This window comes from Pleurodeles waltl, chromosome 3_1 (assembly GCF_031143425.1).
Source record: "Pleurodeles waltl isolate 20211129_DDA chromosome 3_1, aPleWal1.hap1.20221129, whole genome shotgun sequence".
In the NCBI taxonomy this organism is placed as follows: Eukaryota; Metazoa; Chordata; class Amphibia; order Caudata; family Salamandridae; genus Pleurodeles; species Pleurodeles waltl.
The window spans coordinates 1296853559-1296869034 of record NC_090440.1 but is presented as its reverse complement, the minus strand read 5'-3'; the positions used below and the strand labels follow the sequence as shown (position 1 = coordinate 1296869034).

The 15476-nt window shown below is 42.2% G+C and overlaps 1 protein-coding gene across 2 annotated transcripts in view; it reads left to right on the top strand.

Moving 5' to 3' along the window:
• Positions 1–15476, top strand: part of TFCP2L1 (transcription factor CP2 like 1) — a 71020-nt gene that overhangs the window by 38741 nt on the left and 16803 nt on the right. For both annotated transcript variants that reach the window (XM_069224624.1, XM_069224625.1), the window contains 6 exons: positions 97–207; positions 2066–2157; positions 6318–6372; positions 6469–6562; positions 11833–11923; positions 12005–12105. In XM_069224624.1, the coding sequence (XP_069080725.1) occupies positions 97–207; positions 2066–2157; positions 6318–6372; positions 6469–6562; positions 11833–11923; positions 12005–12105 (544 nt within the window). The remainder of the gene's footprint in view (positions 1–96; positions 208–2065; positions 2158–6317; positions 6373–6468; positions 6563–11832; positions 11924–12004; positions 12106–15476) is intronic.

Here is a 15476-nt window from a genome sequence, read left to right as displayed (position 1 = left end):
GTATTTGGTTAATATAATACAGGTATTGACAACTTCTGTGACATGAGGTACAGTACTAAAATGTCAACTACATCAGAAGTTTGTTTTTGCTTGCAGCCCAAAGGAGCCGACCGTAAACAGAAAACTGATAGAGAGAAAATGGAGAAACGGACAGCACAAGAGAAGGAGAAATACCAGCCTTCTTATGATACCACCATCCTGACGGAGGTAAGCTAGTTTGTAAGAAGAAAAAAAACATTAATTTGTTTTGCCACTGCCTTTATAATCTCTAAATGGCTACTGGTCAACATTGAAGTTTTGTCCCTTCAGTATCCTTTAGGAAAGTTTGTCCCCTCTTTTGGAACTTCCCTGATTACCTATGTCGGTCTCCTTGTAAATCTGTACTTTCAGCTTTGTAATTAAAGGGCATTTCAAACAATTCCTGACTTCTTTGAGAGAGCCCTTCTGATCTGTTTTATCTCAATCTCACCATGTGTGATCTAGGATTCAGTGAAGGTAATTGTCTACAGCTTAACAAATGATCAAATCTCTGCTTTACATATTGGTGGATCAAAATAGATGTGCTGTTATCGCCAAATAACCTGAACACCGTTGCACTGGATGGAAAAGACCACTTTCCCTTTTTGAATTTTAATTCCATTTCTGGTATTCATTGTTTTGGAGTTACTGTAAAGTGCTCTTTAATATTTGGTTGAAAACAATCTACACCTCATCACCAGATGCATCAGGTTTTTATTACTTAGTGGATTGAAATGTAATGGATAGTCATGAAAGGGTATAAGGTGATTCCACAGCAGACATTTCTAGTTGGATCTTGAGCACAGTGACTTTAGAATGACTGCTGGAACTGTATGATTTGGCACAAGACCCACAAAATGGTGAGCACTTTATTCACTTCCAAACCTTTCTTGCCTCATGATTATTAGCTCAAAATTCAAGCAGATTGGGGGGGGGGGGGGGTGAGGTAGAGAGCGATATTGGTCTCAATCATGCTTTGTTTGTTTTGCAATTGCCAACAGAGGAGCCACTCCAGTCTTGCTTCAGGGCCGTTTGTCATAAGATGCCCAGAGATAACGGGACTGTGTGTGGTGTCTGAGTTATGCAGTGAAGTTGTAATGAACTGGAATTATTCAATCTGACAGCTGATTGTTTTAACTTCCTTGAATTAAATACCACATTTGTAAAGATGGCCTATTACTACTGAGCTCATAAAAAAGATGACAATCGCCCTCTAGTTATTCTGTAGGTGTTTTAAAAATAAAAAATAAAATAAAAAAAAAGTGTATTCACTTTGTAACATTTTTTCTGGTATAGTTTCTCGAACTCTTGTGCACCTGTGATTTGCCTACCTCTCCATACACAATTGTCTCTTCACCACTGTCAGTCTTTGTTCTAACAGAACAAATCTTGAACAGACCTCCCTGTCTACATGTAACAATACATGTATGTACTGTAGTTTGATCTTGTCTTGCTCTTAGTACTTCCAACCATCAAGCTCCACATACTAATATCACACAGTAGGCTTGACACAGAATCTGTAATATACATTCTCCACTGTCAAGGTATGCGGCGACTGGTATGGTTGCATACAACAGCTCTCGCTTTCAAGAGACTTCAAATACATCCGCCCTATCCGCTGTGCAATGAGCTTAACTATAGACTATAGTTGTCAAAGCCATCTCTCCTTAACACTTCAACACCAAACTCCAATGTTCACAGCTCACTGAAAAGGATAAATCTTCCCCCCCCCCCCCCCCCCCCCCCCAAAACCAAGAAAAATACAATAAATGTGGTACATCTTCATAATAAGATTTTGGTCTGCAGTGGTAACCTCTGAGCCTTGTGTGAAGTTTGTGCTTTGCAAAAACATATACAATGTCATACCCATGGTATTGCCCTAGATCAGTGTTATGTACATATCTTAATGATGCTATGCAGATAGTTAAACCTGCCATTCTGATTTAGACTAGTGCAATTTTCTTGGCATCACCCATCTGTCATGAGTCCTGCTCGGCTTCATAGTTACATCAAATGTGTATTTTTTTTAATTTTTTTTTTTTAACAGTGTTCCCCTTGGCCAGACATGCCTTGTCCAACAAACAATTCTCCTTCTCCGAGTTACAACAGCTCCCCAAACAGTTTCACCATGCCAGATGGGTATGTAACTAATTTGTTTTGTGTTCTTACACTACATCTAAAATGTCTTAATTTCAATCTAACAAATTGCTTTGTAGATTATGTACCTACTTGCTGACAAAATAGCAGAGAATGGATGTGTAAGAGGTTGTAAAAGTGTGAATTGGCAAGTAAGCAGTGGGCTAATGTACCTCCAATAGCATTGTGGGCCTTGGGCTGCTTGATGGAAGATACAGGCTTATATGTGGCAGACAGCTGCATGCCCTTTGCAAAGGGACCATTGAAAGCCTTTTGGCCGTTTTGCTCACTAGCTCTTAGAACATTTTTGATCCAGCTACTAGAAGTGGGTGTCCTGTGACATTACTTCCATAAGATGTCTCACGTCCTGGGAAGGTTGTGCAAATATTTATTTGGTGCATCTTGTTGATTTACCCCACTCCAATCATCTTTCTTTATCACTTTATTGTGAGCTTGACAGCCAAGTCCCCTTTGTTATGTAGATGAAAGTGGGATGAGTGCTTGAGGCTGTAGTGTCTCATGTACCAACTTCCTGGAGTTATGTGGTTCAAGGTATCTTTGGACTGGAGGCGCCCAGTGAACTCAATGAAACAAAAGCAAGCAGTTGTATCCATTATATAAGTGGAATACCATCCTTACACAAGTAGAACAGGTTCCCTTGGAAACTGTGTGTGTGTGTGTGTGTGTGTGTGTGTGTGTGTTTGGTTGTTTTTTCGTTTTTTCTTCTTTTTTTCCCATCAAAAGTAACTTGGCACTGCAGCACGGGGACTACTCCATCACAAGCTGCCAAAGGAACTCTGGCTAAATCTGTGCAGCTCTCCTTAAGACCCATACCCCAACTTCGCACACAACTATTTGTTGCGATAATAGAGTGGAAATTTGAGTGCAGGGAGAGATGTGCTAGCTGTATTAGGACAGCCTTAGTCATGAATTCTTATCGTTTTTGAATAAATCAAAGATGTAAATTCGTACTGTCACGTAGCTTAACTTTAATAGCCAATCTGCTGTTTCCAAATTGTAAAGAGTAATCTGTATTTTCTCAACATGTCTGCATACTTGAATGTCGTTGACTCCGTTCTTAACTTGCACTACATCGCATTCTAGCTGTAGTTAAGGAATTTATAACAAAAGATGAAATTAAAACAAATCAGTGCTGTTGGGTTTCTTAGGATTTGCTGGGACAGCCAAACAAAGAAGGCCTTTTATAATGTTCATAATCATTCAAAGAGATTCAGGCTACGCTATGGCTCTTCTGTTACAGTGTTATTTGGAGTTAGAGCTCAGAGTATTTGGTGCATAGTGGAAAAATTGGAGCAGACTCTTGGGCTGATGACATGTCAGCTGTTTCGCCGCTAACCAGAATAGTAGCTTTTACTTCTCACCGCACTGTTCTGAAATTCATGTGATCTTATAGCTGTCCGGGCATATATAATTACACAGCGTAACTGTAGCTAATGTGGATGAAGGGTTCTTGCTGATGGGAAATTGAAACAAAAGTTGTCTGTCACTCAAACTCCAGGTGGAAAAACCTCCTCTTTGAGTCAAATATGCAAAAAATTCTATGTACTGGCCACACACCCAAGTCCCTTTCTGAGTTTATCACCAGAGGATGGGAAGACTAGTGGGGGTTCCATCCTCTGCAGTACCCTCCATCTGCCTTGAATTCAAAAACCAAATACAAAACAAATTCCATATGCGTAGTAACGTACCTCCTTATCCCGGTCACCCTTGATAATACCAGTCCACTGCTTACGCAGAAATTCAGTACCTGGCACACTGCCATGTGTCCAAACCACCTTCTGTACCCCCCCCCCCTCTCAACAACACACAAACTTAGAAAGGTGTGCTTATGGATCCCCATGTGCTAGCAATGAGATACTGCTGTACTAGCAGCAACGCTGTGAAAGCATTTGTATCGGCATAGCCCACGTTTCTGGGTCCACGCGATTACATGCCCAAAAGAGGAGATGGAGTGTGGTGTGTTAGGAGTGTCACCAGAATTCCACCCTCACATATTTCTGGCTCAGAGGCCTGGGGCAGGTGGATTGTCACTGTGAGACAGAACATGGATTATAGGGTTTCAAAACCAATGTTTTCCCTTATGATGTAGGTACCAAGTCGTGCCTCAAGCCAGCACACAAACGGAACTTCATTTAACATTACTTTACAATGTATTCTTCCTGTTTAAATTAATCTGTTTGGTATTTATTGTTGTTGATATAAAACTCCAAGAAATGTCATTGCCTACAAAAGATTTTCTAGTGGAATGTGCCATGTGATGTGCAGATACCATAGTGGTAAAGCTTTCCGAAAGGGTGTCACTTCGAACTAGACTGATCTGTATTGAAAGTACTCAAATTTTGTATGAAGAATGGGACTCTTGTGCACTGCTTCTAAACTGATTACTTTCAACACAACTTCATGATCAGCCATTCAAGGGCATTTCATTTTGTGTCCCAACTTCTTTGTTTCCCCAAAGTTCACTCACCACCCATATCACACAATCACTAATACTGCATGTTTCAGGAGACCACCTTCTCCCTTCCTGGTTGTTTCACAGGAGCCAAGTTAACAATATGGGGCAGTTCATAATTAACTGTTTTATTCTCCATTTATTAAAAAACACTTTTGTCCGTAGTCAAATGCAGAAGGTGTTTTGAACTTGAGACGTGAAGGGAATGAAGTTTTGAGCTAACCTCTCGAGCACCCAAGTAACTACTTTTATTAGTCAACTTCATGCCGCATGCACTCTTGAGACACTAAGTATGGGATACTGTCCAAACATTTAATGTTATTTAAATGCGTAGTATCCAATGTTTGAGAGGGCCTGGTCTATGCGAAAGATGTGGCATATCAGGAGTACTTCCAGAATATACAGTAAAAGCCAGAAATTTCAGGAGATCGGAGGAATTCACATGGGCAAGAGAAGTCTGTATACCACTTCGTGTAAATACGTACCAGTACGTTTTACCAGCATGTGAGCTTGTTTCCAGCTATTTACTTCAAAGTTAATTATGCCGTCTCGTGCAAGGGCAATAAAATGCAATAATCAAACCAATTATAGTGGAGGCAGGGTGGGGTACTCGGGTGTCACCGGCAAGTAGCAAATGTGGCGCTCAGTAGTAAAGTGCTTAATGCTCACTTTGCTTAGGGACCAGTTTGTCTGTCCATCCTTGTTTTTTTTTTTTTTTTTTTTTTCTTTCACCCTGACGATTTCTTGGCAGTGGGATGGGAGTTTAAGCATTCCTGTTATCCTCCGGTCAAATTTTTGACCGTACAGGGACTGGTGCAGAACCTATACGTTTGCATGTTTAAGGATTGCAACACCGCATTTGACACATCGGTTTTGTGAATTAACGGTTTGACTAGAGCAACGGCAAAAACATTTCCCAAAATGCATAGTCCTTGGAACTTTTATGGTCCTTGCATCTAATATTTTTAAGTTCCAGTCCTGGGCTTTCATGTGACAACCTACCGCATTCTGTAAGATGCGGTTTTGGTTTGCTTGTCCTGAACTAGTGGGACTACTGCATCTTCAAGATGGGCAGGATCCCTGGTGCCTCCATTTTGTTTCTCACTTATGCCACTCATCTGCCTAAAACAACTCCACATTGCAAGACCTCTACAGCCCATCCCTTACTATGGGTAGCACCTCCTTTGTCTGCCTATTTTGTTTCCTCTGCATCACTTTCAGCAAAAAACAATGGCCCACATGACATGTAATGAGTTGGTCATCCTAGTAGAACTGTTTGTTTTATTTACTGAACTTGCCCTTCGGTTTCCTGCTTGCTAGTGATTTGTTGCAAGCTGACATTTGCCCAGCTTTACTTTCATCCTGTTTATCAAGTATTTTGAAGTTTGTTTCTGCTTTTCTAGCAAATGCATTTCATTCCTTTTGAAATCTATGAGCTGGACTGCCATGGATCAGCTTACATTGACAATGTGCTAGATTATAAAGACCGCTGAATGTCAAAGCAACTTGGCAGACACAATTTGGCTGGTTACTAAATGACGCCCAAGCAAGGGATCGACTTAATTTCCTTACAGTGCCCATGCCAAAAAAGAATAAACCGTTCAAGTACATTTCTTTTTAATTTTTTTTTTTTTTTTTTTTTTTTTTTCTTTTTTCTTACTTTACTTTTTTTTTTCTTTTTCTGTCTTAGAAACAGTTCACCAACCCATCAAGTGGATCCTCCGCTTCCCAGCAGAAGCAGTGATGTAAGTATGTGAGGGATGATGTTAATATCATGCTTTTCTCTTTTAGGAGACTGGTGAAAAGTTTATCAAGACTTTTTAATTCTTTTTGCCATGTAGCACCTCCTCCCCTCTGCCAGCATCCTGGATGCCCAGCAGTGGCTTCAACGCAATCGCTTCCCACAGTACTGCCGGCTGTTCTCCAGTTTCTCAGGTAAGTTTATTTTTCAATAAAGGTCTTCCATCATCTGACAGACAAGTTAATTTGTCTACAGGGACTGATGAGCTTTTAGGTTTAAGCTTTGGCATAGCTTAGAAAACTAAAAGAAATGCCCACTGTAGAGTTGCCATCTTGGCACTGAACTGTAACCTGGTAGTGGTGGAGCATATGAGGTGGGTGCAGAGGACGGAAACTGTTTTTGAATTGTATCGGGTCACACCCCCCCCCCCCCCACACTTTTTTTTTTTTTTTTAAATATGCCTTATGCCGTATGTATTCGTTGGGGGGGGGGGGGGGGAACCATCTTTGGGAGCTGTGTAAATAGTTTGATAGCCGAGAAAAAGACAGCCAGTACAAGGTAATTTGTAATAAGGGTAAGACTCCAAGACAGATGTCCCACAAAAGAGCTTTGAAAATCAAAAAAGCACATCAGTACAATTGAGGGGGGAAAAAAAAAGAAAGAGTTAAGACATGTCCAACGATGTTTAGTATAAACAAATAACCAATGTAATGCAGTCAACAAAATTGTAATGTAATAAGTTATGTGCTACAGAAAAGTGAAGTGCTCCAGTGCCTCACAAACGAAAAGCAACAGTTTACTATATATTCACTTTGGTGCTTAGGAAATGGACTTGAAGGCTTACTTCTCCAGTCAAACTTCCACAACAGGGCAATTACATTTCATATGTTCACATTGGTATGAAAATTACAGAGAAGACAATAGTGCCATTTAGTATGCAATGGAAGAATTCTCCAGTCTGCAGGTCCTATTTGGATTCTGATGGCCCCATGGAAACATGAACCACCATTGTGGAGCTTGAAGTTAAAGCCAGTTTGACTTTGTCTTGTCCTCTTGTCAGGTCCTTGATTCTTGCCAGAGGGTTATTATTTAGCCTCTCCACAATAAAGGCCCCAGCCGCAATGCCACCAACTTTTGTCTGCTAGCCCCTTTGGATGCACAATGAAACTATTTGCCAAACACATACTGTCTACTCTAACAAACACCGGCAAATGCCTTTTTGCAATTGACCAAACTGACTTCAGGCCTGTATGCTTGATAATACAGTGGCAATAATTCTTATTGGCAAGGCGTTAGAACAAGGAAGATCTCCAAATGTCTGCTTTGCAGACTATTCTGCCACTTTTGTCAAAGGATAAAGTAAATAGAAATTGACTATGATCTAAACTTATGACATTCATCATCAACCGTGCACTGCTGCATTTGATCATGTTACTTCATTCAAATATCTGGTTATATATCAGATTGGGAGGAACATCTGGTATCTGGCCTAAGGTCAAAACTGATAACTGACTCAAGCAAGGCTGTGTCTTAGCCTCACGTTTTTTATTTATTTTTTTGGACCTCAGACATGGGTTTCTACATCCATAAACCCACCTTACTTGCTGCAAAACTGGGAAATTGCTTGGTCCGAAATCTAGCATATGCCGATGACCTTGCCATGTGCTCACTAATGTCAACAAATCACCAGAATTGGCTTACCGTCCTAAAGGAATTTAATCAGTTAAACCAATCATCTGTCAATATCAGTCAAATTCTCTCCTTCTGAAAGCAGATGAGGAAATTCAATAGGAAGCTGTCTGTGTTGCTACGCCTGGAAAAACAAAAGTCTCTAAATCTTTCATGCTAGCTAAAGGTCTAAAGGATTGCACAATTGTAGGGAAACACTACTTTTCTCACGTTCACCCCCTACATTTTTTAGACTGATGCTGCTGGTTTTTCGACTGAGTGCACTGAGGCCTGCTAACCGGACCTCAGTGCCAGTATTCCGACCCTGGATAAATTGTATGTCCAATTGGATACAACCAATTGGCAAGTATTGACTTAAGTCCCCAGTTTATGGCACCTGGATACCCAGGGCATGTAAGGCAGATTGTCCCATCAGGGCTGCAGCACTGTTTGTGACCAGATACAAAATGGCCCCAACCTGCCACAGCAGATTGAAAAGAGTGTTTTCACTGCCAATTCGACTTTACCATTCACTCCCATGGCAAAACCACAATATCCCTTAAAACTATATGCAAGTCTTCCCTTGGGAAGGCCTGTAGAGCGCTATGGCAGTGCGCTTTTTTTTTTTTTTTTTTTTTTTTTAGTAAGCATTATATTTTTGACATGTCTTAACAGCAACACTTACAAATTGTCATTTTGGTGTGAATAAAGTTAGTAGCCCAACTAGTTAACAGTTGGTTGGCATCCCAACCCGGCTAACGCTGAATGGGACTAGCAAACTGGGTCATGTAAGGTATCTTATTGTGGCTTTAAACGCGACCTGATGACTATGTCAAATTTAATACCACTATTAAAAGTATGCCCCTTTTAGAGGTTTGCCACTGTGTGCTCCGACTAGCCCATCGGCCTCATGAAATCCCTGGCACACCAACAGGTTTCGGACTGCCAGGGGAGACACAGGGGACCCCAGCACAGGAACACAGGCAGTTGCCAAAGAGGTGTCATCTCCCTCAGGATGGCTTCTCAGGGTGTTAGCCCAAAAGACGAGCTTCAAAGATAAAGCAGCCTTTGAGAGGGAGGTGGTGCCAACACCCCTTAGCAGGATGACTGCTGTAGACAAAGTAGAGACTCTTTCTAGGAGGGAAGCCTTGCCACCAAACAGGTTTTAGCATGGGTGTGTAGACACACCTCTCGGGTGGGCTACCAAGCTCTTAGTGACCGAGGGAGGGTTGTGCCATCTTGAAAGGGCACATGTGGCACTCTGGGATAGCCAGATGACACTCATCACAGGAACTTCATCAATAAGTAGGATGGGACCCAGTGGCTAGTGACCACGTGGTCCCCCTCAGGGCACTTTCCTGGGATAAATATGGCACCTCTAGCACTCTGACCCTCTGATCACTGTGGAATTGGAGAGTGGACTAAAGGACTGCCCAGCTGCCCTTGGACTCACACAGAGGCTGCATGCTTGTAAGGACTGCACCGGCTGCACTTTGGGCTAGCAAAGATTGGTCTGGGCCTGTGACTCCTGGCTCAGGGCAAACGTGATTCCCAACATCCAACAACAGCAGAGACTCAAAGGATCAGTTGGCTGATCTCCAGGACACCAGAAAGGAAGTTGCCCAAATCACTAAGTTGTTAGCCACCACATAAGGTTTGCTGCTACCAGTTGCTGGGCAAAAAAGAGGACAAATCTGTGATAGACTTACTCGCACATGAGTCTGCCTCACCTGGGAGTGCTATCAAAGTCCGTATCATTGCTTCCAATGGACACTATTCCCCACCTAAGGATTTTGCCCTAACCACAGTGCAGACTGACCAGTCGCCCAGCTTCAACTGGCCTGCTACAACATAGAGGACTTTGAGGGACCCCAATCTATGTGGTCAAGTTCACCTGTGGACCAAGGAGTAACCACAAAGATGCCCTCATCGTCCTCACCACAACAGGAGCACTCTGAGGATCCTTTGCCTGCAACCCTCAGCATGAAGACCACTCAATTGACGTCTCTGGTAGTTGTCCTGTAAAGTACAGATTTTGCTTTAAAAATGCTCTGGTGGGCAGGTAACTGACCCCTTAGACCTCTGTCCTTCAGAATTGGTCTGCCACCCTGGGCCGGAGTAGCCAACCTCACTGTTTCAAACTTTTGAAAAGTTTCCAAAGTTTTTGTTGACCAATGCCTGTTTGCGGTTGCATTTGAAAGTGAATATCTTTAAACATCTGTATCTCTGAAACCGTCTGGATTTTGTTCAAAGTCTCTGAAAATTCATAAACATAATATATTTTTATAAACTAATGTGGTCTTTCTTTCATGTGTTGTTGCTTTCCTATTTCATTTTTGGTGTTAAATGTTTGACGCATTGTTACTTTGCTAAACTTTACCGCTTGCAGCCACTAAGTAAATATACCGGACTGGACACAAGACTATGAGAGTGCACTGAACGATAAGGCCCCACAGCCATATTCTACAGTACACCCAGATCCTGGTGGCCAGGTGCTTAGTCCAATAAATAATGCTCTAAATCCTCTTCCAGCTCTGTCTTATGCTTCGCTTGCACTCAATGCGAAGTGTGTAAATAATCATAATACATTTATGATAAATTGACACGGTTTCCTTGGGTAGTGACATTGGTGCTTCATTAAACAAACATAATTTACCATCTATAGAAGATCTACTGAAAATGCTGAAACCTAATCTTAAATATGTCACTGGCAAAGGTTCACTGGAGTCGACCTGATTAAACTATCCAGATATAAACCCGCAGAGTATCTTTAGGAACCTCACTTTGTGCTCAGACAGGACTTCATTGATTTAAACCAGGAAGCTGCAACTAAACAATTTTTGAGATTATATCTTCTGTATATCCTCCTGAAGCAGTTTAAGGGTTCCTGGAATATTAACCGTCCTAGTCCTACCTGTAAGTCTTCCTAACAATTTAAATGAAATCTTAGGGCATATTTTGTCTTTGCCCCGGCATGTGGGATAGCCAAAGTAAATACTTGTTACTAACTTTCAGGACGGCTTCCCTCCAAACAAAAGCCAGAAGGGGATGTTTTTTTTCTAGAAAGCATTCTAGCAGTGCCCAATTATTCAAGCTTAAGATACTACCTTAGTTTGTTAAAGTAATTTTTATCCATGGGTTCCTGTAGTATGTTTAACTATATTTATTGTGAGTATGTTGAATGCACTGTGTAGAATATTTTTTGCCTATTTTAGGTGTCTATATGGTCTTATTTGTGGATGTCAAGGCAGTTTAATAGGATCAAAAATGTTATTAGGTAACCAATAATATTGAAATTCGAGGTTCAAGAAAACTAATTTTTTGTTTTATGGCTGTATGGTAGTCAATAAGTCCATGTTTTAACCCCTTCATTGATATATGATTTGCAGTCCTCAAACTTTTTACGCCTCACCCTTCGGGAGGAAGCTTTGAACTACAAGAAGTAAACCACACAATTGAGGCTCCCAGTTTAAACAAATGAGTCCTAGTTAGATCGCAAATGTACAAACCATCTATTTCGAAAGGCAACCTAACAGGTTTGATTTATTTACTATTGGACTGCCATAAGATATATATATATATATATATATATAATTGTGTTTTTAAAGCCGAATTGCAATATTGAGTTAGCAAAAAATGCTCCAAGCCCAAACTACATTTTTTTTAATGCCAACTTTTGCACACGCCATGCATTCTGCCAATGAATCTTCTGCAGACTGTCTTGCTGAATATGTGATACTCTTAAAGATTATTCTCTACATTTCCTCTCTAAAAGCTTAATCATTTACTTTTTTAGGTGCTGACTTACTAAAGATGTCAAAAGATGATTTTATTCAAGTTTGTGGGCCTGCTGATGGGATAAGACTTTATAATGCCATCAAAGGAAGGTTAGTTGCATATGCAAGTTTTTCCCTTCTATGTTTATTGCTCAATCAATATTATAACATGTAACATTTTTATGATTACAGAAGTGTGAGACCAAAACTAACCATATATGTGTGCCAAGAACCGGAGCAGAACCGGTCTCCTCTCAATCAGAAACGAGATAATGGGGATAGCAATATGTGTAGTAAGTATGTTATGTAATTAAAAGTCGTTCACCTGCATTTATTGGGAAATAAATTAGAGTGGTTTGTGCTTTTTGGACAAAGTATACAATTATTACGTTGTTCACATTGCTTCATTAAACACTTTATCTTAGTGATCATAACAGGACATGAAAAATCATTGTTTAATGAAACAACCGCCTATTGTAATACAGAAGTGACCACTATGGAATAAGTGTGCTTGCAAAGCTTTCTGACAAATTAATGATTTATGGTGTGTTTAGGGATAAAGAATGTGAGCCTTTAATCACAAGGAGAGCACAATAAAGGGCAATCCAACTGCAACTATGACCGGATTCCCTGCCCAGGTTGTCTAGAGCATGCCAAGAGATGCTGTCAAATTCCCCATGTCCCCATCTGTGCTCTCCCAAAAAGGACTGAGGGAAACTGCAGATCTTCAGAAGGAGGGTCAGCAAACACATTCATGACACAGACTGTGTTTTCCGGAAGGCGTCCAGAGGCTGTATGGTTGTGATCAAAAGGCTTGTGCTGTGTCTGGGAGCTTGAGACTTGTCTGTGCTGGATTTTGCAGGTGTATGAGGTATTGCCTCCAGGCTCACTTTTTGTCCATTGCATTGTATTGTTTAGTATCTGATCGAGACAACCAGCCGTAGATTCCTTATCCTAGAATTCTCCCCAGGTGCCAGAATGTATCTGGAAATTTCTTCTTCAGCATTACCTCTGCACGTCGGTAGAGGGTGTCGTGGGACTCTGTATTGATGTCATCCTCTGGATATGATGACAGTCCATATAGTCTGTCCCCAACACGCTGATGTCAGTTTCTTCTTTTCCGCGTTTCTGCACGGATCCAGAGAAGCAGTTTCCTCTGGCTTTTATTTTTGTTTTGTTTTTTGACCCTCCCTTTCTACGTGTTTTTTTTATCACTGGAACAGTGTTTATGCCTACTGGCTTTAAGCCTTGTGGGTCCTGTGCTTGTCAAATGTCGATCACTGACCCTCAATCTGTTTGCATGTGGTGCGTAGACATTCACCACGATACCCTACAACTGTGATGCCTGTCAACAGTTGAGGCCTAATTTTGAGAGCGGCATGTGAAGCTTCTGATGGCGCGGGTGTCAGTCTCTGCAGGACACTCGTAGGCGTCATAGTCCTTCAACTTCCACTTCTAATCTCAGAGACCATTCTAGGAGTCGATCGTGTATGGTTCCTTTGACGTCTCAAGGTAAGCGTTGCTCACAGTTGAAGTTGCGTCCTCCTGGTTTCACCATCCCTGCGCAGCTCCCCCAGATCATCGGAGGACGAGTTTGCGCAGGAGTCAACCCCGCCCTCCTGCCTTATCCCCACTCTGGGGCAACTCTGGCCCAGATGCTGGACTATTCTTCATCCTTGCATGCTGTTTTTTGGGTCTGCTCCTCCCTCTGGAGCATTTTCTCGCCCTAAGGAGGCGATGGGTGCCCCAACGGGGTCCCCACTAGTGGCTCCATCCACATTATGTGTTGAGCTCCTCTACTCCAACTCTGGAGTCTCATCGACGCTGATACAAAGCCTCCCATTGTCTGTGCTAGTTTCCTCACTTTAGACAGACTTTGGCAGTGAGGGCGCCTGCGACTTCGCTCAACGCCCTCTTTTGCTGTATATCTGGAATCAGATGATGCCCCTTCTGAGGTCCAGGTTTCTCCCTCTCTGCATCTACTAACTCCAAAGCCGGGAGCAGCACTGTTGGCATCTGATATTCCTCAGTTGGTGCTTTCTGAGGCCCACCCTATAGGCCTTCCTTCAGAAGGGCCTGGGTTTCATTCTCCAACTCCACATTCCGGAACCATTCTGCTTAATCTATCAGATTGGTTGCTTGACTTTGTCAATGCGAGCTGTCTTGATTCTTTGCTGGCTTCCAGCCTTCTCATCTTCTGGGTTGGCTTCAGAGGCTAGTTCTGCTCAGGCAGACATGTCAAAGCGTGCATCGGACGTTTTGCATTTACAGCTTCCTACTGCGCAGTTACCTATGGATTCTTTGCTTGATGTCTTACATCCTGACCAGTCTTCTATGGAGCCGGTCCTCCCTTATTGTGAGTCTCTTTGTGATATCCTCTTGGGAGTTTGAACCCAACCAGTTTCTGGTCCCCCCTGTGGACGGCTCTATCCCGCATACACAGATCAGCTCTGGAAGATCTATCATGCCTCAGGTGGCATCCAACTACGCATAGTTTTGTGGTACAAACTGCTTTTGCTGCAAACAGATTCACGCAGATTCCTCCTGTTCCACCAGAGTAAGAAGATGAGTAGCTGGATGCTTCTGGTTGGAGGATTTTCACCTCTTCTAGTTCGGCCTTGTGTCCCACAAATATTTCTTGTATCCATGTTTGCTTCCCCCATGTTTTGTGGGTCTCAGTGGAGCGTATTTTGCCTTCTCTGCCTGACGCGGCTAGAAATGCTCTCACGCCCTTTGTACGGTATGGTCAGCAATCTGCCAAGTTAAGTGTTAGATTTGGTAGGGATACCACAGATTGGGATGGAATGATTATGGCTTCAGTAGAGCTGCGTCGAAGGGCATGGTTACGTTCTTATGACTTTTTTCACATGCTGTAGGAGCTTCATTGCTTGATATGCCCTTTGCTGGCACAACCATTTGTTTGCGTTCATGCCAATTCGGCCTTATGCCGCTTCAGAGATGCTTCTAGTGGGACTTAGTTTTAGATCCTCCTCATAATCCAGAGTCTTTTCCAGGCTTATTTCCTTGTTCAGAGGCAGTTGAACTTGTTGCCCCAGTCAAACTTTTTCTACCGCCATTGTGGTGGTGTGTTCTTGTTGTCATGCCACACCCAATCTGGGGTTCCTGCTCCCCAGGGTTTCCTTTATTCTTGTGTTATGTCATGGAGCTATTGCATAGTGGCATGGTTAAGTTCCTCTGTTGGAGCAGGCCACCCCTGTACATGGGTTTCAATCCAGCTAGTGCCCTACATGTTCATTTTACGCCGCTTCCCCAATGCTTTTTATTATTTCAGGCCTGTGTCTCATGCCTCTCAATGGGGTGTCTTCTGTTGTACTCTGCTGATAGGTGAGTTGCCTACAAAGTATGTGCTTTCTAGAGGAGTTGTGTTGAGCCCCAGCTCTTTGGAGCAATTGGTTTAGGCTTTTAGCCACTCTCCTGCTTATTTGTTCCTTTCTTGGAACTTGTTTGGTGCTCCTATGGGAGCAGTATGGTTTATTTTCTCTCTAAGGATTCTACTGCTGTGTTGTGTTAAAAATAAATAAAAAATACATTGGTACTTTGGGAGATGTTTTTCTGCCAATTTTCCATTGTCTGTTTCTGTTGGACATGTGGGTACCTCTCGTACTCCGGATACCTCTTCTGGTTGTTATTCACTCAAGTCAGG